This window comes from Nilaparvata lugens, chromosome 10 (assembly GCF_014356525.2).
Source record: "Nilaparvata lugens isolate BPH chromosome 10, ASM1435652v1, whole genome shotgun sequence".
In the NCBI taxonomy this organism is placed as follows: domain Eukaryota; kingdom Metazoa; phylum Arthropoda; class Insecta; order Hemiptera; family Delphacidae; genus Nilaparvata; species Nilaparvata lugens.
This window is the reverse complement of record NC_052513.1, coordinates 6,873,449-6,901,396: the sequence shown is the minus strand read 5'-3', so window position 1 is coordinate 6,901,396 and position 27,948 is coordinate 6,873,449. Positions and strand designations below refer to the sequence as shown.

Here is a 27,948-nt window from a genome sequence, read left to right as displayed (position 1 = left end):
ATAGCCCAGACAATGAACACGAAAAACAGGGTTTTGCGCAACACATTAGGGAAAAGGGCAAAAAAGTGCATTGTGCAGTTTAACTGGACAATGAAGATTATCAAAAAAGTTTGATCCTAACACATCAATTTAAAGGTCTTTAAACGATTTATAACGTTAAATAAGAAACATTTTTCTCGGAAACGAAAAACGGGAGCGTAAACTTTTATTAGACAAAATATAAAACTATAAGGTGGAAATAACCCAATTTTCTGGCTTTGTAAGTGTATAACTCCCTGAACCATAAATATACGATGGAATTTTACATGACATTAATATTGTAGACCTATTCATATTTTGAGAACTTAGCTCCGCACACACACACACATCGATTTTTGTTCTAGCAATATTTTGCTGTTATTATGAATTCTATCAGATTAAACGGTGCTTGACAAACATCATATGTTTGAAATCATCTGTTTAATCTAATACAATTTATAAGGACGGCAAAAATCGATGAGTGTGTGCGGGGCTTAAATCAATGTCTGATCGATATCATGATTTGAATCCGAGATATACTTGTTTCAAGAAGCCATTGCAGTTTCTAAATTCGTGAGGGAGGGTGGACTCTGAGGGGGAAAGCAATACTTAGCCTACACCCTGCGAAATTTCAGCCTTTCACTAATTTATTGCGCATCAATGTCTTCATTGACGAGCTATAATAGCCGGGAAAAAATTTAATAACTCTACTTAATCAGCTCAACGATAATACAAAACTAGTAATGATATTCATGTCGTAACCATGATGACAATATTATTAATAACACATAGCCTTTGATAATAATACAAACCACAATCAATAAGGGCCTACTCAAGAGTCAAACACTTGACAAGAATATTCAAATTTATACTAAGATTCGCCCATCGTAATCTATTTGACCGTTATAACCATCTGATTCAGGGTTACAATACTCAGAAAAACAACAAAATAAGATAACAAATAGGTTGTCTAAAATTTTAACTGGGGACATTGAATAAAAAGTTAATTCTGGTCGACTCACCGAACAGCAAAAGTATCGTCAAGCTCCTCTTCACACACATCTCATAACACTGCTTATTGAATGACAAAGAGTTAACAGGGATTTTCCACAATGAGGAAAACTTTCCAATTCTCGGCCCGTTGGGTGCTGCGCTCCAACGATTCACCAGTAAATCAATCAATTGGGAAGAAAATGAATAAGAAAATTAATTTTCTTCCCGAATGAAAATTCATCATAGTGATGCTCGATGCATGTGACAAGAAATGAAACACCGCAGCTGACACAGCACCTCCAGGCGCTGACAGAATTGAGAGAGACCACATTCTACAACGGACAATGCTCCATTCAATTAAAATACGAGTTCGATAATTGAATCAACGTCATTATAAAATTAACAATTTCAATTGTTTCCACACTATCACAAATAAATCAGATTTATAATTCTACTGTGTTTCTGTAGTTTCCTACCAAATTCTAGGGCGTTGTTCCTAAGTAAGAAGCATACCTGAATATCATTACATCAGACTGTCAAAAAGTCATTTATTACGCACACATCCATCATTTTGGTTTTTCACTTAGCCTATTTTTTTTCCTAAATGAAGGCTGAACATATGGAAGTGAAACATTGCACAAACATGCACGACAACTGGAAAGAACTACAAAAACATATGACAATTTCTCAAGATTCAATTACAAATTGATTGACAATACATTTTTCAAGAACGAATATTATTAAGTGTGATATGGTAGCAGTGCTGTAGTGATAGGTGACCGCTGGAGGTTTGTTGCAGTGCAGACATGCTGCTAAAGTCTGCCTCAATAATGCAGCAAATTCATCTGCTTTGTATGTTATTCGTAAGCGATTTTAGATTGAATAAAAACAATAATTGAACATTACAGACATTATCCTTTTGCTCTTGTCACCTATCACTAAAGATGTTATATCTCACTTAATATTTTGTTCATTCTTGGAAAATGAGAGGTCGATAAATTTATAGGTAATTAAATTAACAGAAAAAAAGATATTTCTGTGATTTTCTTGTAATAACACAAGCTTTTTCGTTAATTAAGAGATAAACGGCCACAATTTTGTTGTATGAATTTGAATAATTGTCATAATTTTTTGTAGCTCTGTCTAGTTATTATGAATGTTTGTGCAAAAATTCCGCTTCCGTATATTCAACAATTATTCACAAAAAATAGTAAGTGAAAAAACCAAAATGGCGACTGTCTGAAAAGCTAAGAAGTCTCGTACGGGTTTAGAAAGAAACTAAGATTTGTTCATTACACAGGAATAATGAATGCACTGGAATATTGGTACGGAGTTCTTGAACACTTACACACTGTATAAAGATAAGTTCAGAATATTGTGTTAAATTATATTACAGAGTTTATTACTTGAGTTGAACGAGCTCGTTCACTTATTTATCTCTTGTTAAAGAAGCCTTCATTGATCCACTATAATAAGCACAGTAGGTCTAATCATTTAGGAAGTAAATTAATACTTACTGTACTTATTACTTATTTTGTCTGTGGTCTAATATGATAACTCATACTGTCTAAGATGTATTAAACGAAATTCACTGTTAGAGATTACGTTATGCATTTTTGGATTATTCATTTTTAGAATAGAATCTGTTAGTTTTTTTTCAGCTCAAGAGTAAATAATATTCAGCTACGCTCTTTGAACTGTAAAATGTGTTAGATTGAGAAAAGACCAACTTTCGGTAGGAAAAGCAAGCCGTAATCTTATCTGTATCTGAGAGCAGCATGGATTCAGCACAGCGACGACACTCAATCTTTCTCTATCAATGCCTCTCATCAACTGCCCTCACACGATCGTCTTGGAGCCTTTGATCAGAACGTTGCCCTCACTGACTCATATTGCCATTATATACATATACACTGAGTATCCTTCGTACAATATCTCCTGTCAATATGGCGTTGCGTCATGAATATAACCCTTTGCAAAGGATGCTCTGTTCGTGGTGATGGTTACCATATTGCTTGTAGTTGCAAACCACTGAATAGACAGTAATGAATGCTCCTTGTGATAGATGCTCCTTTCGTTATAACAGAGTGACCACAGGCTCTATCAACAATGATTGTTATGATAGCGTTTGATTAATAATTGCTTCGAAGTTCAAAGATATTTGATGTCTTTTTCTATTCCATAAAGATAAGAATATCAAGTGTTGCAAATCAAAACAAGTAATTTTTGTTTTGTAGCAGAAAAACAAGTAGCAGAAATGTTTAGAAAATGAGTGCACCAGGATTTTTTGATATCTCATGTAAATAATAATTGATCGAGCGAAGTGAGGTCTAAGATCCAAGTCGACGGTTTTGCTTTTCTCTTAATGTTTAAATGTTTATATGTTTTTATGTTGCGCATTTAAGGCGAAACGCGGTAATAGATTTTCATGAAATTTGACAGGTATGTTCCTTTTTGAATTGCGCGTCAACGTATATACAAGGTTTTTGGAAATTTTGCATTTCAAGGATAATATAAAAGGAAAAAGGAGCCTCCTTCATACGCCAATATTACCGTAAAAATCAGACTATAGAATTATTCATCATAAATCAGCTGTCTGGTGGACAATAATACTACCCGTTCAAAAACATCAACATCTTGAATAGGACAGAAAGCTCTATGTCTATTTAGGATTTTTTCTAGACATTTTTAATTGATAAATCATTTATTAATTTTTGAGAAAACATAACAACAGGTCAATGTAACGCACTGAGCGCGAGGTCTACTGTTCACAGAACTACTAGTATGGAGTGTTGCGAATCGAAACAATAACTTTTTTCGTTTTTTAACTACTTTTAACGGCACTACAGTCAAGTTTTCTGAATGAGATAGTATTAAAAACTAGTACTCATGAGTGGAGCGCTTTCTGATTTTTAAAAACTTTCATTCAAAACCTTGACTGTAGTGTCATTAAAAATAGTTTCAAACTAATTATTGACTAGCAGTTCGTCATGGTGATGGAGTAGATGAGATTTTTTTTGGGGGGGGGAAATTTTAGACATCGAAAACGCGACTTACATCCCCCTCCTTACATATATTCTCTTCGTACATGAATTTTGCTCTTGTACTGTTTACTTTTTTCAAACTCTTGTGTCACTTTATTCCACAAGTCCATCTTTTTTACTCTCTTTACTCAGCTCTCACTTGTAGCATTGGATAAAAGTATTCCTGTATAATATATAGTTCCTCCACGGATGTAGCTCCCACCTTCAATCGTTACTAGGTACTATCATTTGTTACTTTCCTATTACCATAGGTAAGGAAAGTATTGCTTTCCGAAAAAATTGAGGTACCCCAATTTCTAAATTTTTATACGTTTCAAGGTCCCCTGGGTCCAAAAAAGTGTTTTTTGGGAATTGGTCTGTATGTATGTATGTGTGTGTGTGTGTGTGTGTGTGTGTGTGTGTGGTGTGTGTGTGTGTGTGTGTGTGTGTGTATGTGTGTGTGTGTATGAGTGTATGTGCGTCTGTGTACACGATATCTCATCTCCCAATCAACGGAATGACTTGAAATTTGGAACTTAAGGTCCTTACACTATAAGGATCCGACAAGAACATTTTCGATCAAATGCAATTCAAGATGGCGACTAAAATGGCGAAAATGTTGTCAAAAACAGGGTTTTTCGTGATTTTCTCGAAAACGGCTTCAACGATTTTGATCAAATTCATACCTAGAAAAGTCATTGATAAGCTCTATCAACTGCCACAAGTCTCATATCTGTAAAAATTTCAGGAGCACTGCACCATCTATGCAAAGTTTGATTTTAGATTCTTAATTATCAGGCTTCAGATGCAATTCAAACAAAACATTTCAAGTGGAAAAGATTGAGCATAAAAATCTCTACAATTAATGCTCAGTAGCATTTTCACCTAAAATTGAAAATAAGCTCGAAATTCGAGAAAAAATGATTAGTCAATTGCAAACTGTTGGCAACTGTTGATTCTATTAAATCATTCACTATGAAGAGATAGCAGACCTAGTGTGTCTGCAGCGCTATTGTCCTGTCACCAGTTGGCTCAGATCTTAGAAAAGTAGACCTGAGATGCGCCAGTGATAAATTTTCATAACGGCAAGGAAAGTTGTGTGAGTGCACCATACCATATTTTTAAATCTTGTACTGTTTACTTTTTTCAAACTCTTGTGTCACTTTATTCCACAAGTCCATCTTTTTTACTCTCTTTACTCAGCTCTCACTTGTACCATTGGATAAAAGTATTCCTGTATAATATATAGTTCCTCCACGGATGTAGCTCCCACCTTCAATCGTTACTAGGTACTATCATTTGTTACTTTCCTATTACCATAGGTAAGGAAAGTATTGCTTTCCGAAAAAATTGAGGTACCCCAATTTCTAAATTTTTATACGTTCAAGGTCCCCTGGGTCCAAAAAAGTGTTTTTTGGGAATTGGTCTATATGTATGTGTGTGTGTGTGTGTGTGTGTGTGTGTGTGTGTGTGGTGTGTGTGTGTGTGTGTGGTGTGTGTGTGGTGTGTGGTGTGTGTGTGTGTGTGTGTGTGGTGTGTGTGTGTGTGTGTGTGTGTGTGTGTGTGTGTGTGTGTGTGGTGTGTGTGTGTGGTGTGTGTGTGTGGTGTGTGTGTGTGTGTGTGTGTGTGTGTGTGTGTGTGTGTGTGTGTGTGTGTGGTGTGGGTGTGTGTGTGTGTGTGTGTGTGTGTGTGTGTGTTGGTGTGTGTGTGGTGTGTGTGTGTGTGTGTGTGTGGTGTGTGTGTGTGGTGTGTGTGTGTGGTGTGTGTTGTGTGTGTGTGTGTGTGTGTGGTGTGTGTGTGTGTGTGTGTGTGGTGTGTGTGTGTGGTGTGTGTGTGTGTGTGTGTGTGTGTGTGTGTGTGTGTGTGTGTGTGTGTGTGTGTGTGGTGTGTGTTGTGTGTGTGTGTGTGTGTGTGTGTGTGTGTGTTGTGTGTGTGTGTGTGTGTGTGTGTGTGTGTGTGTGTGTGTGGTGTGTGTGGTGTGTGTGTGTGTGGTGTTGTGTGTGTGTGGTGTGTGTGTGTGTGTGTGTGGTGTGGGTGTGTGTGTGTGTGGTGTGGGTGTGTGTGTGTGTGTGTGTGTGTGTGTGTGTGTGGTGTGTGTGTGGTGTGTGGTGTGTGTGGTGTGTGTGTGTGTGTGTGTGTATGAGTGTATGTGCGTCTGTGTACACGATATCTCATCTCCCAATCAACGGAATGACTTGAAATTTGGAACTTAAGGTCCTTACACTATAAGGATCCGACAAGCACATTTTCGATCAAATGCAATTCAAGATGGCGACTAAAATGGCGAAAATGTTGTCAAAAACAGGGTTTTTCGTGATTTTCTCAAAAACGGCTTCAACGATTTTGATCAAATCCATACCTAGAAAAGTCATCGATAAGCTCTATCAACTGCCACAAGTCTCATATCTGTAAAAATTTCAGGAGCACTGCACCATCTATGCAAAGTTTGATTTCAGATTCTTAATTATCAGGCTTCAGATACAATTTAAACAAAACATTTCAAGTGGAAAAGATTGAGCATAAAAATCTCTACAATTAATGTTCAGTAGCATTTTCACCTAAAATTGAAAATAAGCTCGAAATTCGAGAAAAAATGATTAGTCAATTGCAAACTGTTGGCAACTGTTGATTCTATTAAATCATTCACTATGAAGAGATAGCAGACCTAGTGTGTCTGCAGCGCTATTGTCCTGTCACCAGCTGGCTCAGATCTTAGAAAAGTAGACATGAGATGCGCGAATTGATAAATTTTCATAACGGCAAGGAAAGTTGTGTGAGTGCACCACACCATATTTTTAAATTTTGTGCTGGATTTACTTCCTCCACTGTGATTTTACGATTATTTTCATTTTAACACTTGGAGACATTACAATTATTATTGTGGGTGAGGTTGAGGCAATGGATGAACATTTATTAATGAAATCAATAAATATTAATGAAATATGAATTAACATTAAAAGAACATTTTTACCATTTTTTTTATTATTATTAGCGTATGGCTTTGAATGGTGGGGAGACCCAAGGGTGGTCCACCTCGCCGTATATAACAGTCCAAAGATCCCCAATGTGAAACCGTGAGAGTTTTTACCATGATAATGATATAATAATTCAGCATTATACACCATGAGCTAGTTTCTCCATAAATTCAAAACGCAGTACCACAGCTTTCACATCAAGACAAATATGTAAGCATGAATATTTCATCAAATATTTCTTGATAAGTCTCTTCTAGATTGATTCCAGTAAGCCGTAGAAAATCAAGGCCAACTGCCAAAGTCATTGTTTTGAAGATTCGTAGAAAATCAAGGCCAACTGCCAAAGTCATTGTTTTGAAGATTGGATTCAGCATTGCTGTTGTTTGATAGGCACGACTCAACTCAGTACAAAATAGGACATGCACGCCAGAATAGTGCAGATTAAATATTGCATCTCCATCAATCTTTGTAGAATCGGCGCTGGCAGCATTGGAAACTCACTCTGGTGGCGGGGATTGGAGCTAATGACGATTCTGATCTGCAAGGAAAGACTGAAGAGGAGATGAGTGAACGAACACAAGACAGAAGGAGGAAGGAAGATGGAGTGAGGGAAAAGACAAGAGAGAGTACATGGTTCGCAAACAATTAGCTTTCCTGCCTTGAGTCAGCTTGGCTTGAAGTTGCTGGCTGTTGGCAGACTCTGTGATTAATCAGAATCAGGCAAAATTAGCCAGAATTAGGCCGAATCAGTCTTGCCCGGTATGACGTCACTAATAGCATGAAGTAACTCCTCAAAATCTTTTGTCAACTCCCAAGAATTGGTCTACCTCAATTGGATTCCTCCCTGTTCTCTTCCATGTGATGAGTGATATATTTTAGTTCATTTTGGAATCTTCTAAAGGGAAAGACTTTTCTACTATTTCCTCTCTATTCCTTTTGTTTGATTCCTCATACTGTACTTGTCTTTCTCTTGAAAATCATCATCTAATAAAGGTTTCGCTCTTGTCAGTGAGCTCTTTTGAGTATTTTTCCTCTTATTGGTTCTCTCTTCTTCTCTTGGTTCTCCTCTTTGGTTCTCAACTATCTTCTCATTCCTGGCTTGATATTTCATTTCTTCACTTCATATTCTCACCTCATGCTTGTTTTCACAAATTCTCCTTTCTCTTTTTAGTCTCCTCTGCAAGCTATTTTCCTATGTTTTAATTCCTGCTTGGTCATCCATCGAGTTCTCATTTCCTATCCTTGATCCTTGAGTTTCATAAATCAAGAGGATAACTGATCCAAATACATCATAAATAATCAGGATCCTGCAGAGCCAAAAACTATCCTATTTTTGTATCGGATTTATTCGCAATTACAAATCATATAATTCATAATTCATTCATTGATCCAAGATACACAACAATGAATTAGAGTGATTGGGGGAGGACCAATAGGCGCAGTCATATAGCTAAGATTGGGGGAGAGCAGCAGACTCAGCCCATATTGATCTTTCAATTTTATGGTCATAGATCCAGCATCATTTAACCACTGAGTAATGAGATCTCTCAACTTCTGTTACTTAATGTTGATGATGACGGTGTAAAAATATTCTATCTGTCCGCTGATAAATTTCCCAGTATGTAAGCCAATCAACTCCACATTTTACTATGTATTCCTACATTGATCTTTCAACCTACTTGAAGCTCTCTGCTGTTCGGTCCGCTACAAATTTGATATGAGGTGACATAACGAGCACAAACAACTGTAAAAAGGAGATAACAACCAGTTTTTACAGCCGGCTGTAAAGGCTACTATCTTCTTTACGATTCTTTCCAGGACCAGTCTCCTGGGAAATCAAGTGTTGAGTCAAGATATGTTCTGGTGATTATTTCTTGTAGCTTTTTGTGGTTGCCGACAGGAAAAGCACATTTTCTCGAGGTTACAGCGTTTTCTGTACTAGAATCTGTATGATAAAATATCAAAGGTATTAGTAAGGGCTGGTTCAAATTTATAGAATAGTTGTATTCTATATCAAATTTTAGGAAATCAGTGAGTGAGATAGTGTTTTATTGTGGTTAAACATTTTTAAAGTTTATCCAACATTTCTCAAGTTTTCAATTCATTACTATGGTGAATTGTTTGAATCGATCTTCTATATTAACATTCTAAATACAAAATTTCTTGTTATTATTTTGGAACCAAAAATATATGTGTTGTAGGAGAATAACCCTTTTTTGACTAGTTTTCAATCAAAATTCAGGAATGGAAAAGTAAGGACTAGTAGGACTAATAGTAAGGATATTCGTAGATACAATCCCAAATAATATAATATATTATCAGGAAGGAACAACAGACTTTGCCCAAGACTAGGCTATTTCATTCCCAAATTTTGATAATAAATAACATGTTCAAAAAAATGGGTTATGTTTCCACTGTGAAACGTTAAAGTTCAATTTTCAATTTTGAATGAATGAATACAAATCACATAGTTGATGTAGTGTATAAAATTCAAAAAGAATCCACTTTCCGGAGGTTCATGGAATGTGACATCTTTCTATGCGAGTGACCAAATCCATACTTAACTTTATTTCATTGCCATCAGATCAGAAATACCAATATTAGAATATATTTTCTTTCAAATAGGAGTTAAGTTCCTGAATACAAAATACAAATAATCTTACAGAGATATTGACTGAGCAGCTCAATTGAGAGCTTAATTAAAAACTTTTGTGAGACTAATTTCAGTATTGATAGTCAACTTCAAATTCCAGTCAGTAGTTTTTCTTCGATAACCCAATTTGCAGAGGTTCCATACTGAATTATTGTCTTGCTCTCTCTCCGCTTTGGCATATTAGATCGTAGCGTATTATCGAGCCTGGAAACACTGGCCTGAATAATTGATGTAGCAACTTTAAGCACTGCATTATACTCTGAGTCTGAAAAGTGGAATGAAGTCATTAAGAGTTAAGCTCTGAAGATTATTATTGCCGCGAGTAACTTGTACTCTGCTCAGACTTCCAATTATTGAAGTTGCATCCCCACCTCACCACCCTTCATCTTGTAACGTCTTGTATTTTACTTAGTGAGAAAGCTTCATTCTGTAGAGCCTCCGTGGCATATTGTTTTTCCCAACTTGGAAAATATCGTGTTCCCCAATCTAGTCCTTATTTCTCTCTTCCTCCAACTTACACCTTCTCATAGCTTTCTCTTACATTCCCATTAGTTTTCATCTTTACTTATTTTTTCGGTATCTCTAGTTTTTTTTATAATCAACGAGAATATTTTTTTATTTTTCTCGAAAATTAAGTGTATCTTCTAATAATACAGCGTTTAACAGTTGAGGTTTTAAATGAGAAGGCCTATCAAGATCAACTTATTTAAGATCATGAGTTCAAAAAAAGCTAAACTCTTGTCCTTATTTTAGAGTAGAAATAATATTTACCTTGTACTCTACATCATAAGTTAACTAAAGTAAATAAGTTAACTGAACATCACAAGTTACGTTTTTGAACAATATTCTTCTTGAAATTAAGAGAAAACAAAATCGTCTTGTTTTTAAAAAAAAGTTCTTAGATGTCTTAAGCTGCGCTTACACCAAAGTTATAAACAAAATGTTTATTACTCAGTCCTTATAGATTCTATGACATTGAACGGCACTTGACAAACACATAATTATGCTCATCATGTGTATGATAAGTTATGTTCAATCTAATAGAATCTATAAGGACGGAGAAATAAACATTTTGTTTATAACTTTGGTTTAAACGCAGCTTTATTAGTATCACTTCTACATATTATTTTTCTACATAAACAAAACTATTTTTGAATGTGATGATAACCAATACAAAATTTTCTTTGACTAAAATTGAGGCGGGTCATTCCAAAACTCATTATATCAATTTTTCAAGAAAATTGAGTTATTGGTGTAATTATTTTCGTATCATAAAACTCTACCTACATATTCTGTAGGATATTCCTTCCAGAAGACAATGTAAACCTTTCAGAAACGATGTTAAAGCTGGGTTTATACCAAAGTTATTAACAAAATGTTAATAATGTAATCCTTATAGATTCTATATGATTGAACGGAACTTGACAAACACATATATTCATCATGTGTATGATAATTTATGTACAATCTAATAGCATCTATAAGGATTATATTATTAACATTTTGTTAATAACTTTGGTGTAAACGCAGCTAAAGTTGAAGAGGTTGTTCTTATTGCCTCAATTTCGCGAGCATTACTTTTAATATTGTCAAGTGTGAATAAAATACATTTATCCATTTATTTATCTATCACAACATATTTTGAAAGAAATTCAAAACTCTCTCCCTCACTCTTGCTTTCCGCAAATCGCCAGAGATTGTATTGATCCGTTTATCTTGTTGGACATGCTGTTAGTTACATTCGTCTAATCAGACTTTGATCAAAATTGTAATGGGAAATCAAGTATCTGGATTTGATCGAGATTGAGAAGAAATGATCTGGATTCAATCAACATTGAGAAGAATTGGACAATGGAAAGACTCCTATATTTGTGAGTAAGAGTACATTCTTGGTGTAGTAGAGGATGGTTGAACTCAATCAATTTCATTGAATCAAGTTTGAAATGGGATTTATCAATGTATAACAAGCGGATAGAATAATGAAAGCCAATGTGTGAAATATCTATCAATAGTAATATTTCACAAGCAATAGCTTACATCATAACTGACCTCGACATTCAATTTTGACTGTATTGTTACCTCGTTCATATATTAATTCGTATGTCATAACCATGATAATTGGATAAGCTAGTTATATTTTTTCTATCAAGCTGACAAAGGTCAATGACCTGAATATTTTTGTGAATTTGTTTTATGTGTGTGTGTATTCGCCATACGGTGATAATAATAATGTGTGAAAGACTCTAAAATGAAAAGATTGCAAATTCAAACTCTCAAAGTTGAATAATTAAGCGAGATGATTTGGAAAATGCAATGAGGATACTGATGTTGGTAGCTGAGTGAGTTAAGTGTAGATAATTTTGATATGGTTTTCACTTAGGGTGTTAATGATCATTGTAAAGTGGTAAATTTTCGCCATCCATGTTGGGCGACATTATGTAATGGGGTGAATTGCCAACCATTCATATGTGATGTGGTATATTTGATATAAACGGAAGCAGTTGCTAAAATCCCTAATTCGCAAATAAATTTGCGAAAAGTTAAGGCCGTCCGGCTCGCAAATATGCTGGGTTCAGACCGCAGCTCTAGCTCAGTAGTAGATGCATGAATATTCCAAATATAATTAATCACCACAGGGTTCAAGACTGGTGATTAAAAATCTTTACCGCTGCTTCCGTGAAGTTGTTGAGGAATACCAATAAGGAAGTCAAAAAGATAGCCGGTGACTGATATCAGCAACCATATATTCAATCGAGAATAATGAGAATCAACCTATGGTTTTTCTAATTGACTCTTAAAACGCTTGTCATGAATACAGGTATGCACCAATTTACCCTTTTGAAATTCCTTGGAACTTACAGCGCCAGTTCTTGAAGCTCTCTGGATCCTTATATGATATACTGTAGACTCATTAATATAATTATCAGTAAGATTTTTCTGGCTGACTAGTGCGACTATCATCAAAGGATGACAAGTAATAAATGCTCTGAATAGGTTCCAATTTGTCTAGTTCTGAACCGACTTGAGTCTTTGAACCCTGTGGTGATTAATTATATTTGGAATATTCATGCATCTACTACTGAGCTAGAGCTGCGGTCTGAACCCAGCATATTTGCGAGCCGGACGGCCTTAACTTTTCGCAAATTTATTTGCGAATCAGGGATTTTAGCAACTGCTCCCGTTTATATCAAATATACCACATCACATATGAATGATTGGCAATTCCCCCATTAGATAATGTCGCCCAACATGGATGGCGAAAATTTACCACTTTACATCATGTATATCGTAACCCCCGGGAATTTATTCAATTTCAATCATTCAGAATAACACAACTTAAAGAAAAGTACCACATGGAACGTTTTTTAGAAGTAATGAATGGAGTTTCCAATTCTTTTCATAGTTCCACTTGAAATCAATGGGCTGGAACTTTAAATGTTATTCAGAGCAAATCAATCATCTTTCTTTTCGAATTTTTTCTGGGTGATGCGTACCGTGAAAAGTATTTCTGGTCACATCCATTGAATCAATATAATATTCTACCCTATTCGAGTATCATACAATAGGATAGAATGAATATTTTTAGATTATGACTCTTTCTTTTTTCTTCTCATGAGTCGAAAGATGTTATGAATAATTATTCATTAGTATTTTCTTGGTACTGGAAGAATTTTATTTTGTTTTAACAGGATGGAAGTAGAAAATTTCAGGTCCTGGTCATGATAAATGTTTTTCTTTCTGATGGAATATTAGAATGCTCACTGACTGCTTAATTTCGACCAAGAAGAGCAATAATGTCAAAGAAGACATCTATGAAGTTTGTCGAAGCGCCCGTTAGATACGCTTCCTATCACTTTTCTCCCTTTTTTGTCATGTTCAACGCTCCTGGACTGCGTTGTCGTTGTCGATGCTTCAACTAACAATGCCGGCGACTTTGAGGGTGTTTGCTAGGAGGAAGGGGGTGTTGAACACCTCTTTTTCTTGGGTTTGAAGATTCCCCTTGAAGGGTGGCGGGTTTTGAAGGGGTTGTCATGCTGATGCATCTTGGGTCGTCCAGACGATGACTTGATACTGTTTGCACAGATTTTGCCACCGGCAGTTACCCTCTATTAATTATTCATGACCAGTTGGCTGTTGAAGCTACTCGTAAAATCACCTTGAGCGAAACTGAACTTTGCTCGGATTTTGTTGGGCACACAACTTGGAATAATTGATGGTATTAGAAGACATTGGGGCAAGTCAAAGCTCAAATTGAGGAAACATTTAAATACCTAGAACTTATACTCTCAGTATTTTTAATATTTCCACGGTAATATCGTTCTATCTTCCTTACAACACATGCATTATGCTCCAAGGTTGTACACATTTTTATCGTTTTGAGGTGAGGACAATCATTACTATCTACTCTCCATTTTTCAAGTTTTCACATTCAAAATTTCTTAAAGAAATGCATTATTTTTCATATTAGCTAGTTATACTCGTGTTTTGTCTCCCACAATTTCCTCTTTAAAGTATATTATAACAGACTCAAGCCTTTTATTGCATGATAATATTATATAAATTTAATTATTCATTTATTTATTCACAATGCAAATAACACTAATGTAATAACATTGAAAGATAAAATAATAAGGTAGTCCTTGTGCTATTTTTCTTCCAAATAAATACCTTCCAATCACTCATTTGGCATCGAACTATAATATGCAACTATTATCGCTTCATTTTCTTAGTTTGAATATTACATTGACTATAAATAAATAGTTCCATAGTTATGTTTCTATAGTCTCTTTAGTTTGAATGTTTGTGTTGCCAAGCATAGTATGATTTGAAATTTCCGTTTTTGCAAAAACAAGTTAACGCTGCGTTTACACCAGAGTTGTTAACCGAGTCTTCAACAAATAACTATACTATTTTCGCATGCTATTAATTCTAGATGATATTATGTTGACATATTTGGTGCACACGCGGCTCAAGGTATAGAATTTTTCAGTTTTTCCATTCTCCTAAATCTTCTAGAATCTCATTACCAAGTGTTTCTCCCGCTATCATTGCTGCTTCATACAGCTCTTACCATCGAATACAGTAACTTTATTACCCATTATTACTCATTACCTATATTAACAACTATTTGGGTAATATAGTTACCCAAATATACCTATATTACCCATTATTACCCATTACCCATATTAACTATTTAGGTAATATAGTTACTGTACCATCGAACGGTGGGACTCCGATTGAGTTGATCGAGTAGCATCCAATAAACTCAAAACTTGAATTTCAGAGCTTCAATCCAAAATATATAAATATACCTACTTAACTGACACCAAAAACATTGTCGAACGAGTACCCTACTAAGCAGCTACAAATTGTGACCCTCCTTGGACGTAATCTCGTTTCACTTTTAATAGCAGCGAACGAGATTTAATTTTCCTCGCACGTGTCAATAACTTTCAGCATCTGAAGTGAAAGTTGTCAGTAGCTAGGTGGAAGATCTCACTACCCTGAACCAATTTTCCTTATTAAAACGTGCCATCTTCACCACCCTTTCTTCTAGCCACCCCCACCTCTTTCTCCTACTATTGAATAGTCCAGTGTCCTCCTTTCCTTCTTCCTTCTTCACGATTCGCTCTCGCTTTCCAGCTTCTTCTTCGTAATTGTATTGCAATCTATTTTCGTTTGTCTTTCGAAAGCTAATTTGAAAAGCACTCGAAAATCTTGATTGCTTCTCAATGACGTTACAACGTGCTGCTTTTAAATGGTAAGCGATCGTCATTGAATCTGGAATGGAACTAATTTATAGACTGTATAGCCCACTGCTTTTAGTCATCAACGAAACTGAAATATCACAAATTGATGGACTACTGAATCGATTGGATTCAATGAATTCTATTTGCTTAAGTTATCCTCTACTTGAGTGAATAGAAGCTTGATAGCTGTTTGATTGTTTTTAGAGCTGATGGAGTTTATTTTGGAAGAAGGGTGTTTGATGAGTTCAGGGTAAGGGCTTCAGAGCCTTTCAATTTCTTGATTAGCGAAGAACAGAAGGGATTTTGTAGAATGTATTGTGGCCAAAGAGACAGCAATCTCTGATGAATGGATTTTATATACTTTAAAATGGTTCTTATATAATTTAGCAAATTTTGAAACCTGGCTCTCAGTAGTCTATATCAATTATTGTGAAGAAACAGCTTTTCATTTTCAAGAATAGAATGATATTCCTCAAGGTAATCCGTCACATTTGAACATCAATTTGAATCTGATTTACCGTAATGAATCAATGGGTTAATGTATTTGCTAAGATCCCCTAGCAAAGTATACATTATCAATGGGAACGTATATATTTAATTTTATATTTTTTCAATCTCACATGTCATTGATTATTCTCATTTTCTCTAAGTATGCTTGTTGTAAAATTTTTATTTGATCCAAACTACAGACATCGAAATCCACCTTATCCATATTTTCATAATTTTCAAATGAATCTCATTACAATAATACGCGTAACAGGCAAATGTGCTCCATTTTTAAGTACCAGAATATAGGCAGGAGACTTTCCTCTTACTCTAATTGAAGGGAAATTTCATTCCTCGCGTAACGTCTATTAATTTCGTACGTAATTCCGCTCATTTGTAAGTAAGCTGTGAGAGCAGACCAGTTGGCAACTCCAGAGTTAAAATATTGAGGAAACGTGACTAGTAAATTGTTCAACAGTTCAGTAGGTAACCTCGTAACCTAAATGACAGAGGAAAGTTTCCAGGCCAGAAAAAGGGATGTGCAAAAGTTTCTCTCTCCTCTGTCACATCAACTTTAAAGTTTTGCAATCTAATAAGATCTTGATTTATAGCTTCTGGGACTTGAGAATCTTATGAAGCTACCATTCGCTGAGTAAGGATGATCCCAACTCCATATCCAACTTTTCCTCATACTCAAACACGTTTAGGACCGAGTAATCTATATCCAATAGAGCAGCTACAGATGTTTGAGCTTGTAACCTGTTTCTTACTTCTCATCTCTGAAGTATGTGTCTTCCAACTTTAAGACAACTCATAAGCTCTCTGAATTCTCTTAATTGTGAAGTGAACAGTGTAGAATGATCCATTAAACCTTGTAATTGGTTTAATAATTCCAATTTCCGAGCTAGTTTGGGGGTTGTACTCATTATTCAGTAATGAAACTGTAACTTCTAAATCTGCATAAAATTTGTTACAACATTGTAATCCACCTCTCTTGATAAATATATTATTCTACTCGATGTTAATTGATAGTTCTTCCTCTACCATTGTACTAATCTTACGGATTACGACATTTGGAACCCATTATCTTGATCCACTCCAAAGTCCTTGTTTTGTAATCCAGTCTTGATGGTCAGGTCTCTCTCACTTCAAGATCTGGAATCTTAAATTATGAGACTTCCTTCTTGTGAGCTAGAGCGATTGGATTCCATGACTGATATATCACGCAAGTAATAACATTTATTAGATTATATAGATTTTTAGTGCGCATTCTAGTCACCACAAAAATAATAATGCAAATATTCAAAAACTTTCTGTTGGTTCAATAACTTCCATTATTCAAATATATTGTAGAGATTTTGAATAAAAATTGGTTAAAAAGAAGCTTTGGGAAGGTTCAGACACAAATATTTGGGGGGTCCAAAAATGGTCAGAATTGAATGATATATCAGAACGACTGATGGTAACCTTCTTTTGCGAGGGTGTTCAATTTAAGGGAGGGCTTATACTCAGAATTTTTAGAATTTTCTCAGGAGGGAGGGGGCCTGGACAGTTGGACACCCCTGTCCATTGTTCTTCCAATCACAAACTGATCGCAACCAGGATCCTGTTCTCAGTGAACAATCTGAACAATCTTGGACCACGTTCTTCACATTAATTTGCAAGCCTCGATCACTCCCCGCCACTCCACTCAATGCCTGCAACAATTTCTCCCTCACTTTTTCAAATCACGGCGGCCCTAAAAGCAGTGCAGACGTTTCTTTTTAGCGAGTCGCTCGCCTTTCAACGCGCAATAAACAAAAGCCGAAAAAGAAAAGAAACTAATGGCTTAGATTTAAGAGCAGCATAGAGCAGCCACATCTCTGACGACCACTCTACCAATACGACCACTCTACCAACTTACTGCGTCTACGGCAATTTACGGCACAGAACCCACAGAGCACAGACCAACCAGGGCGAGCCGTATATTTCAATTTTGGTTAAACACCCTTCTTCCCTCCCCCCTCACTTTGCTATCAGTCCGCTACGTCTTCCAGTTTTCTTTACACAGATGAATAGCTGGCCTATATATCTGTATTGTTGTGCATTATGTGTGTCACTCACCCTTGACCCATTTTAATTTAACTCTTCCACTTTGCCCACAGAGTGCCTGACATCTCCATTTCCCCTGCTTCTCTTCCAAACTATTGAAAAGTAGTTGGAGCCTAATTTTTTGAATTCTCGGTGATGGATGAATTTACTATTCCTTCAAGAGAGCATACATTTTTCTAGTTTTCTGCAATTAGGAATATGGCTTTTGACTACTCAACAGCATTATGATCGATGAAAAAGAAATGAAAATAAAATTATATATTGAAAATTTGTGAGATGAAATTTTGAATTATTGATATTGATTAGAGAGATTCTATATTTTTGCACTTCATTTCTCTCAGTTCTCTTTTCCTCTACAGCTGTACAATGGATGTCTCATTCCAAGTTGATGGGATTACCTTATCTCATCCTAATATTCATTCCATTTTGCATTTGTATGTATTGAACTCACAACACACGATTCCGATATCAAAGTATATTAACTTATGAAATCACTTATTCATAGATTGCTTTTACGAGTGATACTCTGTCTGAAAACTGGAATGACTAATATCAGAAGTTGACAAAATGGGAGAAGCGAGTCTGCTATGAGCTCAGAATCGATCTTGAATCGAGGAAGCAGCTGAAGGGATGAAGCAGAATTATTCAAGGGAATGGTCTGATTGTTAATTCAATTAGTGCGACTGCCACTCAGCCTTATCCATATTCAATCCAACCTCAACAGCATTTCAATAGATTGGAAAAGACATCTTGAGATGTAGAGACCAGCTTCAGATTGGAATTGCCTGCCGAGTTTTGAAGAGCTCAATAAGATGTCCTTATATTCCTGTCATGGCATTTTGAGCTGAATGTTTTCTCCCTGAATTTCATTTTTAGAAATGAAAGGCTGGGAAATTGGCATGGTATCGTAATTAGATACTCTGCATTTCAATAGAATGTTGTCTTTTTAAATCATCCTCTCAAGATTTTTCAGTGTTTTTTCATTTGATCCTCATATTATATTGTGATGATATTATAACCTCAACCCATGGACAACATTAACTTTTTATCACAATTCTTGGAGAGAAATATTACAGGCTCAGCCTATTTTTTCCTCCAATGTCATAATTGTATTATGATTATAGTACTTTGTATAATAAATGAAATGAATGAATGAATTTTTCAATCTTAGTAGCCTCCATTCGAACATATCCCTTCTTAAAACAAGAAGTAAAGACCCACGACCAAATTTTATTTTCTTTGAAACTCAGTGGTATACAGAAAACTGAAAGAAAATAAACAGCTTTAGTAGCTTCAAGTCAGTAGATATGGATTTTTGTCTCTAAATAGTGTCTTCTAATCTAGAAAATCAGATCTCTTCAAAATTTTGTGCTGATTAATGATTAGTGAGTCATAATGATTCATGGTACATACCCTACATTCCAGAAGTTTGTATTCAGTCCAGCTTCTTATGGCCCAAAAACAGGGTTTCGTTGGAACTTCGTGAAGATGGAAACATACCCAAATATTCTGATTCTAGGGTACCTCAGGATATCCGAACCACTTAGGTTAAAATCATGCTTTAGGTGGAAATGTTCAATAACAAACTTTGTAGAATAGTTCATTGTGATTTGATTCGCGTTTACTAGAGGTCTCTATCATAGATGGTAATCATTCTATGACAGTTTCAATTAATGCTGGCTCCGCCATTGAACCGGCCATTACGCGGCCCAGTCGCACCCCCCAAATGCGCATCAAGTGGTTTGGATATCCTGAGATACCCTAGAATCAGAATATTTGAGTCTGTTCCCATCTTCACAAAGTGCCCACGAAATCCCTTAAGTAACCGAACTGATTCTCAATAATTGGAAAAGAGGCAGTTTTGGGCGAAAGCCTGTCGAGTGTTTCATGAAGTAGAGTAAGTAATGAAGAGAATAGGCTAAATAAAATTTGGAAGTATCAGAATCATAAGCTGACTTCAAATTGACAAAACACTAGGCTTGCCTAGTAGCTCAGACGTAATGAGTACAGACATAGACAGACGCATAGGTATAAATCTGTGATGATACGTAATCTTGTCTTGCAGCCTATATCAGTCCGTTGATTTTAAAATGTGGATGTGATGAGAAGTGTGACCGAGTTACAATAATAACTTGGCTATTCTTAATGATATAGAGAACATTTGTCATTCTGGCCCAAAATGTATCACATAAAAATCTACTCAAATCTCTCTGTCACACCTCAGACCACTAGAGAATGAATGAAATGCTGGTATTTCACAAGGTCTGAAACCATTTGCCACATCAATTAGCCTAAAATGTCTCTCGATAAAAAGATTCAACACAAAAGAAATGTATCAAATCTCCCCACCACACCTTATCATAAAAATTACGACCTCAGAAAGCAAATACAGAGCTATTTAGCTGTGAACGTGAGTGATACTTTCGACTGGATTGCAGAGTTTTATGAATGAAAAGGATCATTGTGCCTATCTGAGTACTCTTTTAAAATCATCGCCAAGTATTTCCAACAAACTGAGATGTGGCAGTAAACCGCTATAAATATAATACGATGGGCACGAACGATGAATGAAGGACTCACTTTTCATCACTTTTTCATTACCATCTCGTCTCGTTCAAGGCTCTCATGTTCACTTGGAATAATCACAACCTGGAAATATCATCCTCGTTTTAGCTTTCCCTCTGGTTTATCCCGTTTTTCCTTTTCCGTTTATGGGGTTCCCTTCTTCTCCTCTTCATCATCGTACCGTTCCTGTCATTTATCGCTTCCAGGTGTTATATACTTCACTCCCCTCCTCATCTTTCAGACTGAAAAAGGCTCTTTGATGATGATGATGGTATTTATCAAATCTATTTTCAACCCACGCAGCTCTCGAACGTGAAATGAGACTCGTCAAAAATATTGCTGACAGAGATGAGTTGAAGTGGCTGCACAACAGATATCGATTTATTCCCTTTTGAAGAAAATTGAAATCATGAAGTACTCTTGGTATTAGACATGCAGTTTTAGATCAGTTTTTCTCTACTAATGTAGTGGATTTCAAGAACTTGCACAGTTCTTGCACAGTAGTAAATAAACATTCACTGAATGAAAAAGACTAAGAAATTGTCAAAAAAACCACTGATTTATTGATAATTAGAAAGACCGGTTTCGGTCATTATCAGAGATTGACAATGGTGTAATAACCGAAACCGGTCTTTCTAATTATCAATAAATCAGTGGTTTTTTGACAATTTCTTAGTCTTTTTCATTCAATATGAATAATTACCACAATATCAACTTCTCAACTACACAAAAAGTGAAACATTCACTGTTTTTCCAATCAAATTTTCTTTTACAAGATGAATTTAAATTTATATATTAATTAGTATATTTTTAATTAGAAAATTAGTATATTTTTTGTCGTTTTTTACTAACTATTCAAATTATTGTGTCTATGATTATATCCATGTTTTATCGAGTTTTGAATCTCGATATCGATTATATCGACGTTTATGGAACGAGGTTCAAAGTATATGGGAAATATGAGAACATTTAACACGAGGAGAACTAGAGAATTGAACATTTTCTCAAATCAGATTAAGGATTATAAAGCTTGGGGAACTTTTTGTAGCTCAAGGAGCTTTTCAGATTTTTCAGCTTATTAAGTGTTTGTTTATTGGGATACAAATGCCCTCAAAACACAGAAGGAGTTCACGTATTCTGATAACAGATGATGACCGAGCAGCTCTTTGCTTTCTCACAACTATTGAGCTGCACAATTTGAAGTGTAGCCTTCTGGTTTTTATCGTGCTAACTTCCATGGATAAGGCGAGCGTAGCAAACCTGTCCACTAGTATAAATATATTTTTAATAGTCAAAACATACAACGTTCTCTTCAACATAGTGGAGACTATCTAAAATATTTCACTCCCTTGAACAGAATACTGGGACTCTCCTCCCTAAAAACTGATTTCATTTATATAACATAAGATTTACATAGACACAACTCCACTTCAGGAATGTATGTGAGAAACATAGGTCTTTTCTTAAACATTATCCGTATCAATCTGTCCCAATCTGCATCACTCTGTATCATTCTGTATCAATCTATATCAATCTGTAATCTTCATTACTGTATAAACCCGCCATGCTCTTCAAGGACTCATTGAAATCTCAATGACTTCTTCTGAATTTATTAAAACACTCTTCTTTATTATATACATATTTATTTGTATTCATACAGGTGTAATAAACGTTTGTTGTGTGTTGTGTTGCAGGAATGCAGTTTGTGGTGATAGTTGGCATCTGGTTGTGTGGACCGTGGTCGCGTACGGCGACCGGTGAGCCGTCCTCGGTGACGACAGTGGCACCCCTGGCGGACGCAGCCGCAACAGCAGCGAGCGGCTGCCGACAGTCGCAGTTCGCATGCGCCAACGGTCGCTGTGTGCCCGCCAACAAGTTCTGTGACGCCTTCAACGATTGTGGCGACTCTAGCGATGAGCCGCGATTCTGCACCCGTGAGTCACTATCAGCAATATTAGTTGATATTCCTCCTCGAATAGGTAGAATACTCTTTCGCAAAAAACAAGCTATTTTAGGACAGTATGATGCAACCTGAGCCCAGCTATGTACCCAGTTATAACCTTCTGGAAGGATGTGTGACACGTATAATATAAGAGAAACCCTGAACTATCTAGTTCATGGCATTGCCCTGAAATAACATACTTCTGTATGTTATGTTCATCAGTAGCTTATGATCCAACTAAAAAAAGAGAAACACATTTGGAAAGAAAACAAATAAAGCTAAAACTTCACGTATCAGTATCAGTGAACGTTTTCGATAAAGTGAAGATCCTCATGTAAAATTGTATCCTCATGTAAAATTGCATCCTCATTTAAAATTGTATCCTGATGGAGAATTGTATCCTGATAGAAAATTGTATCCTCATGTAAAACTGTGTCCTCATGGAAAATTGTATCCTCATGTAAAATTTTATCCTCATGTAAAATTGTATCCTCATGAAAATTGTTGATGAGATAAGAGTGAGGCCTTCGAGGCGTTGGTTGGGACACGTTGAGAGGATGACAACCCAGAAGGGAGTAGGCTGAGAGGACGTCCACGATAGCGTTGGCTGGAGGATGTGGAGGACGATATTAGGAAGCTGGGGGTATCAGGGGATGGAGACGTAAGTCTGCCGACGGAAACGAGTGGAGAGGCTCTTTTTAAGGTCAAGGCTCTGAATGAGCTGTAGCGTCAAGGAGTACGTATTATCATGGAGAAACAATAGCATAAGTAGATATCCCATGGTATAGGGCGTTTATGTCGCAACTTTTACTGTTATCTCTAGCCGATAGAGTGGTAGGGGTCGATGTCAAACAAGGCAAACGACAGAAGAGTCCTGCGACAGTCGAGACCAGCGACAGTAGTGACCTGCGACATTCGAGCCCAGCAACGGTAGAGGACTCCTGAAAAAGTGGCCTCAAATGTCGCCTGCGTTAGGCGACAGTTGAGGCCTCTCTAATTTTTGTACAGCCCCGACAGTCGAGACCTGCGACGGTACAGGACTCCTGAAAAGGAGGCCTCAAATGTCGCCTGCGTTAGGCGACAGTTGATGCCTCTCTAATTTTTGTACAGCCCCGACAGTACACGGGAAAGAATTACATGGACTATCGGGGTCGATGTTCATGTAATTGTTTCCCGTGAGGCTGTGTGACACTGGTAGTCCCTCATATTGTGCATTTCATACACTCTCTCACAGTAATCGACTTGAGATAACAGTAAAAGTTGCGACATAAACGCCCGATATCCATGGGATATCTACTTACGCTATTGTTTCTCTATGGTATTATCCTCATGAGTTCTAATTAGTCAATTCCCGCTCAGCCCGGCCGAGCAAGTATGAATAGTTACATACATAATTTCCCATCACAACTCATAAAAATTATACTTTTACCGGATACCTATATTCTTTGATTGAGAGTGAACGGTCCTATTATACGTTTGAATTTATTTTTTGTCATGGAAAATAATGATTTGTTGAGACAACAAAGATGGAGAACGGTTTTGAAGGAGGAAATTCAAGTATATCAAGCATAGCAGAGGTTCATTTTGTATAACATTTATTTGGCTCTCATCTGAATAATTTGGAAATCGTTGAGATTGTAAAACTTGATAACAGTCTGATGATGACCAACAACAGGTCGAAACGATTGTCACTACCAAAGTAAGTGCATTTTCACTCCAAAAGTGTTTTTTAAAATTCAAGTATAATTTCAACAGTGAAAGAGTATGGATATGCAACAGACTTAATAACAGCTATTGAGGCTGTTATCACGATTGGTGCGCTTATATCAGGCTCAAGGCAATGGTTTTTCCGTATTACCACAGAATTAATAATAGCAATTTAGTAATAGTAAATTAATTAATTATAGGAGTTTTCTCTGGTATTACGCTGTTCATCAAAAGTATTAGAGAATGTTTGAGACGATACTGTGTGTGAAATTGAATATTTTTGACATCAACTATGTTACGAAGAACTTGAAACTGACATTACAACGCACTTTATCCCTGAAAGAAGTTCCATAACAATATCAAAACTTCAGCTTGAAGATGACATTCAAGCAACCGGTGTTCCATTATTTTCTATTGTCTTGAAAATAGTGCGCACATTGAAAGTTTGTAGAGAGCATTCAAAATGGAACAAGATTTCCTTTCTACGAATTCATTTCCTCTCGAGTCTGACTTCAGAGTTTTGCCTGACTTTGGACTCAGTCTTGAAATTATAACTTCTCAGACTTCTTAGCCTGTCCAATTCACACATTCCTTAGAAAGTTGCAGGTCAATATTCCAAGTTTACGTCTCCTTTTATTCCAGCTCTACTTTTCCTTCGTTTTGTTTCCCAACAATAAGCTTCTCTTCCTTTCACAATGGTTTCACTTATTGAGTTCATGAATTTCTGACTGAAAAAGTATGGATTGAATAATATAATAATAATGATAATAATAATATTCGTATGGCTTTTATTGGTGAGAAGTCCCTGGCGGGAGCTCCACCCCGCCTGAATATATAATTTATGGGCCTCACGACTGTCATACTTCAGCTAGGACCGGCAATTTATGGATTGAAAAATCAGAACGGATAACATTATGACAGTAAACTTGAAAAATAGAATGCTTCAATTGAATTCCACCTCCTGTATGGTACAGTTTTATTTTTTTATATCAGTTGATGTCTTAGTTATCTTACATTATTGGTGTGCATAATCTATCCTTTCATATTAAGCGAGCAATTTCTGTATTTATATATCTGGTTATTTTTATATCTGGTTATTTTCATATCTGGCTATTTTTATATCTGGTTATTTATGTTTTACTGATCTCGAAAACGGCTCTAACGATTTTCTTCAAATTTATACCATGGATAGCTATTTATAAGCCCTATCAACTAGCATAAGTCTCATTTCTGGGAAAATTTCAGGAGCTCCGTAATATTCTTGAGAAAAATGGCGGAAAATGACTAAAAAACCATTTTTTTCACGGTTTTCTCGAAAACAACTCCAACGATTTTCTTCAAATTTATACCATGGATAGCTATTTTTAAGCCCTATCAACTGGCATAAGTTTCATTTCTGGGAAAATTTCAGGAGCTCCGTAATATTCTTGAGAAAAATGGCGGAAAATGACTAAAAATCCATGTTTTTCACCGTTTTCTCGAAAACTGCTCTAACGATTTTCTTCAAATTTTTACCATGGATAGCTATTTATAAGCCCTATCAACTGACATGAGTCTCATTTCTTGGAAAATTGCAGGAGCTCCGTAATATTCTTGAGAAAAATGGCGGATAATCGCAAAATAAAAACATGTTTTTCACGATTTTCTCAAAAATGACTTGACCGATTTTTTTCAAATTCATACCCTGTATAGTTATATATCAGCTCTATAAACTAGCATGAGTTTCCTTCCTGAGAAACTAACAGGGGGTCCACCCCATTCTTGAGAAATTTACTTTGTAACCTCCTTCTCGTGCTTGAGGTAGGTGGGTAGAGCAGTTTATTCAAAAGAACACACGTCGATATTTTATTTGTAGAACAGCTGTTTTGACAACTTTAAAAAAATCCTTAAATTTCATAATTCAAACAAAGGAAAATGTACTCTGAAAACAATAACAATAGTATAATCGTAGTTTTAATAAAATTATCAAGCCGCCAATCGGCATAATGTTATTCCCCTAGATTATCCTCGTTTAAGAATGAGGCTTATAGATCAATGAGCAAGGAAAGTAGTGTGAGTGTACCACACCAGATTTTATAGAATTGTGTTCGGTTTATCAAAAGTCAATAAATAAATAACGAGCGAAGCTCGGTGCCCCCTATATTAATATAATAAATGAAACAGTTGGCTTATACTTGTACGGTATCCACGAATGACGCATCATGAAGTCTGAATTGATTAACTTGCAATTTCGCATATAAATTCATTATTTACCGAGGATGGTTATAAGTCTATTTTAAACTCATCCAGATTTCAGTAGGTCAAATTTTCAGTTTTCCAGTTTCCAATTATTGACCCTTGCGAAGCACGGGGTTCCTGCTAGTTTACAATATCTACATCATTATTTTAACTCATAATTGGAATTGAACAGTAAATATTCAAGAAAAACATACGATTCTTTCTACCTCAACTTGAAGTATCCATCAACTGATGTTGAAAACATGTTTCCCAACTTGAATCCACCTCAATAAACAGTAGTTTCTCAGTAGCCGCAGGCAGCAGTTACATTGTCCATGCTTCCATTCATTGTGAAGCTATCGAACGTCTTTCAGGTTCCCATTCCACTCTCATTCATTGTACTCTTTCTCCACACATTCCAATTCCACTGCAGTCGGTGCTGAATTCATACCCAACAAGAGACACGTTCACATTCTTTCTGCTCTTTGTAACTATACAAGATGTTTTTCTTCTCATGAAATTTCTCCCCAGACGCGATCTCGTATTGTGTATCGTCCCGTCTATAAATATACACGTTTACTTTCCACTGATATGAACTTTTACTCACAGCTTCTTGAAAAGGACTCACAATCTTCTAGAGCTAGACAGCAGCTGACGTTTACCGAATCTTTGTACCGTACAAAAGCATTTTTCATTTCACTGTCTGTAATCAACATCTTAAGAGAAAATTTCTTAAGCTTATATTAGCAATATTCAAGTAGATATAACTGGAAAGTAGTCTATTCATTTAGTAGTACAAATCATTTGATAACTTGGAGGGGTAATCAGAATCATACATTATTTTGAGTAGTGATTAATGTTTGTAAAACATAAAATTACTGGTTATATTGTAAAATGGGTGGCTGGAAAATATACTGGAAAATGGGTGGCTGCAAAAGGTTCACGGGAACATGACGTTGAGAAAACACTCACTCACTTAACTTTGAAGTTTGTTTATTGTGGACGTATTTCATATTGAAAATTAGACAGTCACAGATAACCTGCAAACGAGCATGCCCGATCATGGTATGAATACAATATTGTTAAAATGAAAAGTATAATAATAAATATAGAATAAGCTTGGACAGAATAAGATAGAAAACGAAGAATTTCTATCATTCTAAAAATTAATTGGACTAGTTATGTTGTCTTCCCTTATAGCATTTATAATAATGTGGAAGATGTCACATCGAGGCATGTAAACAACTCAATTGACAGGCCACATTCTTTAAATTCTCCATCCAGCTCAGATTAGAAGAATCAGTAACCGTAAATCAAAACAACACTTGCCGTAGACTGAATGTAAATATTCATTAATCAATTTAGGATTAAGATATTACTTTTTTATTTGAGCACTAATATAATCTATACTAGTTTCAGCTCTTAAGCGATTTTCAAGTAGCGCTTTTGAAATCTTTTATCGATATTCATATGTCATCAATATTATTTCATCATTTTTTGCATTTCATACGATTACTTATCATCTAGT

The 27,948-nt window shown here is 35.9% G+C and overlaps 1 protein-coding gene across 1 annotated transcript in view; it reads left to right on the top strand.

The window, feature by feature from the left end:
- The window catches only part of LOC111044919, a 310,482-nt gene that overhangs the window by 194,545 nt on the left and 87,989 nt on the right, over nucleotides 1-27,948 (top strand). Inside the window, exon 3 of the mRNA XM_039436186.1 lies at nucleotides 22,249-22,488. Coding sequence (XP_039292120.1) covers nucleotides 22,251-22,488 — 238 coding nt within the window. The 5' untranslated portion in view covers nucleotides 22,249-22,250. The remainder of the gene's footprint in view (nucleotides 1-22,248; nucleotides 22,489-27,948) is intronic.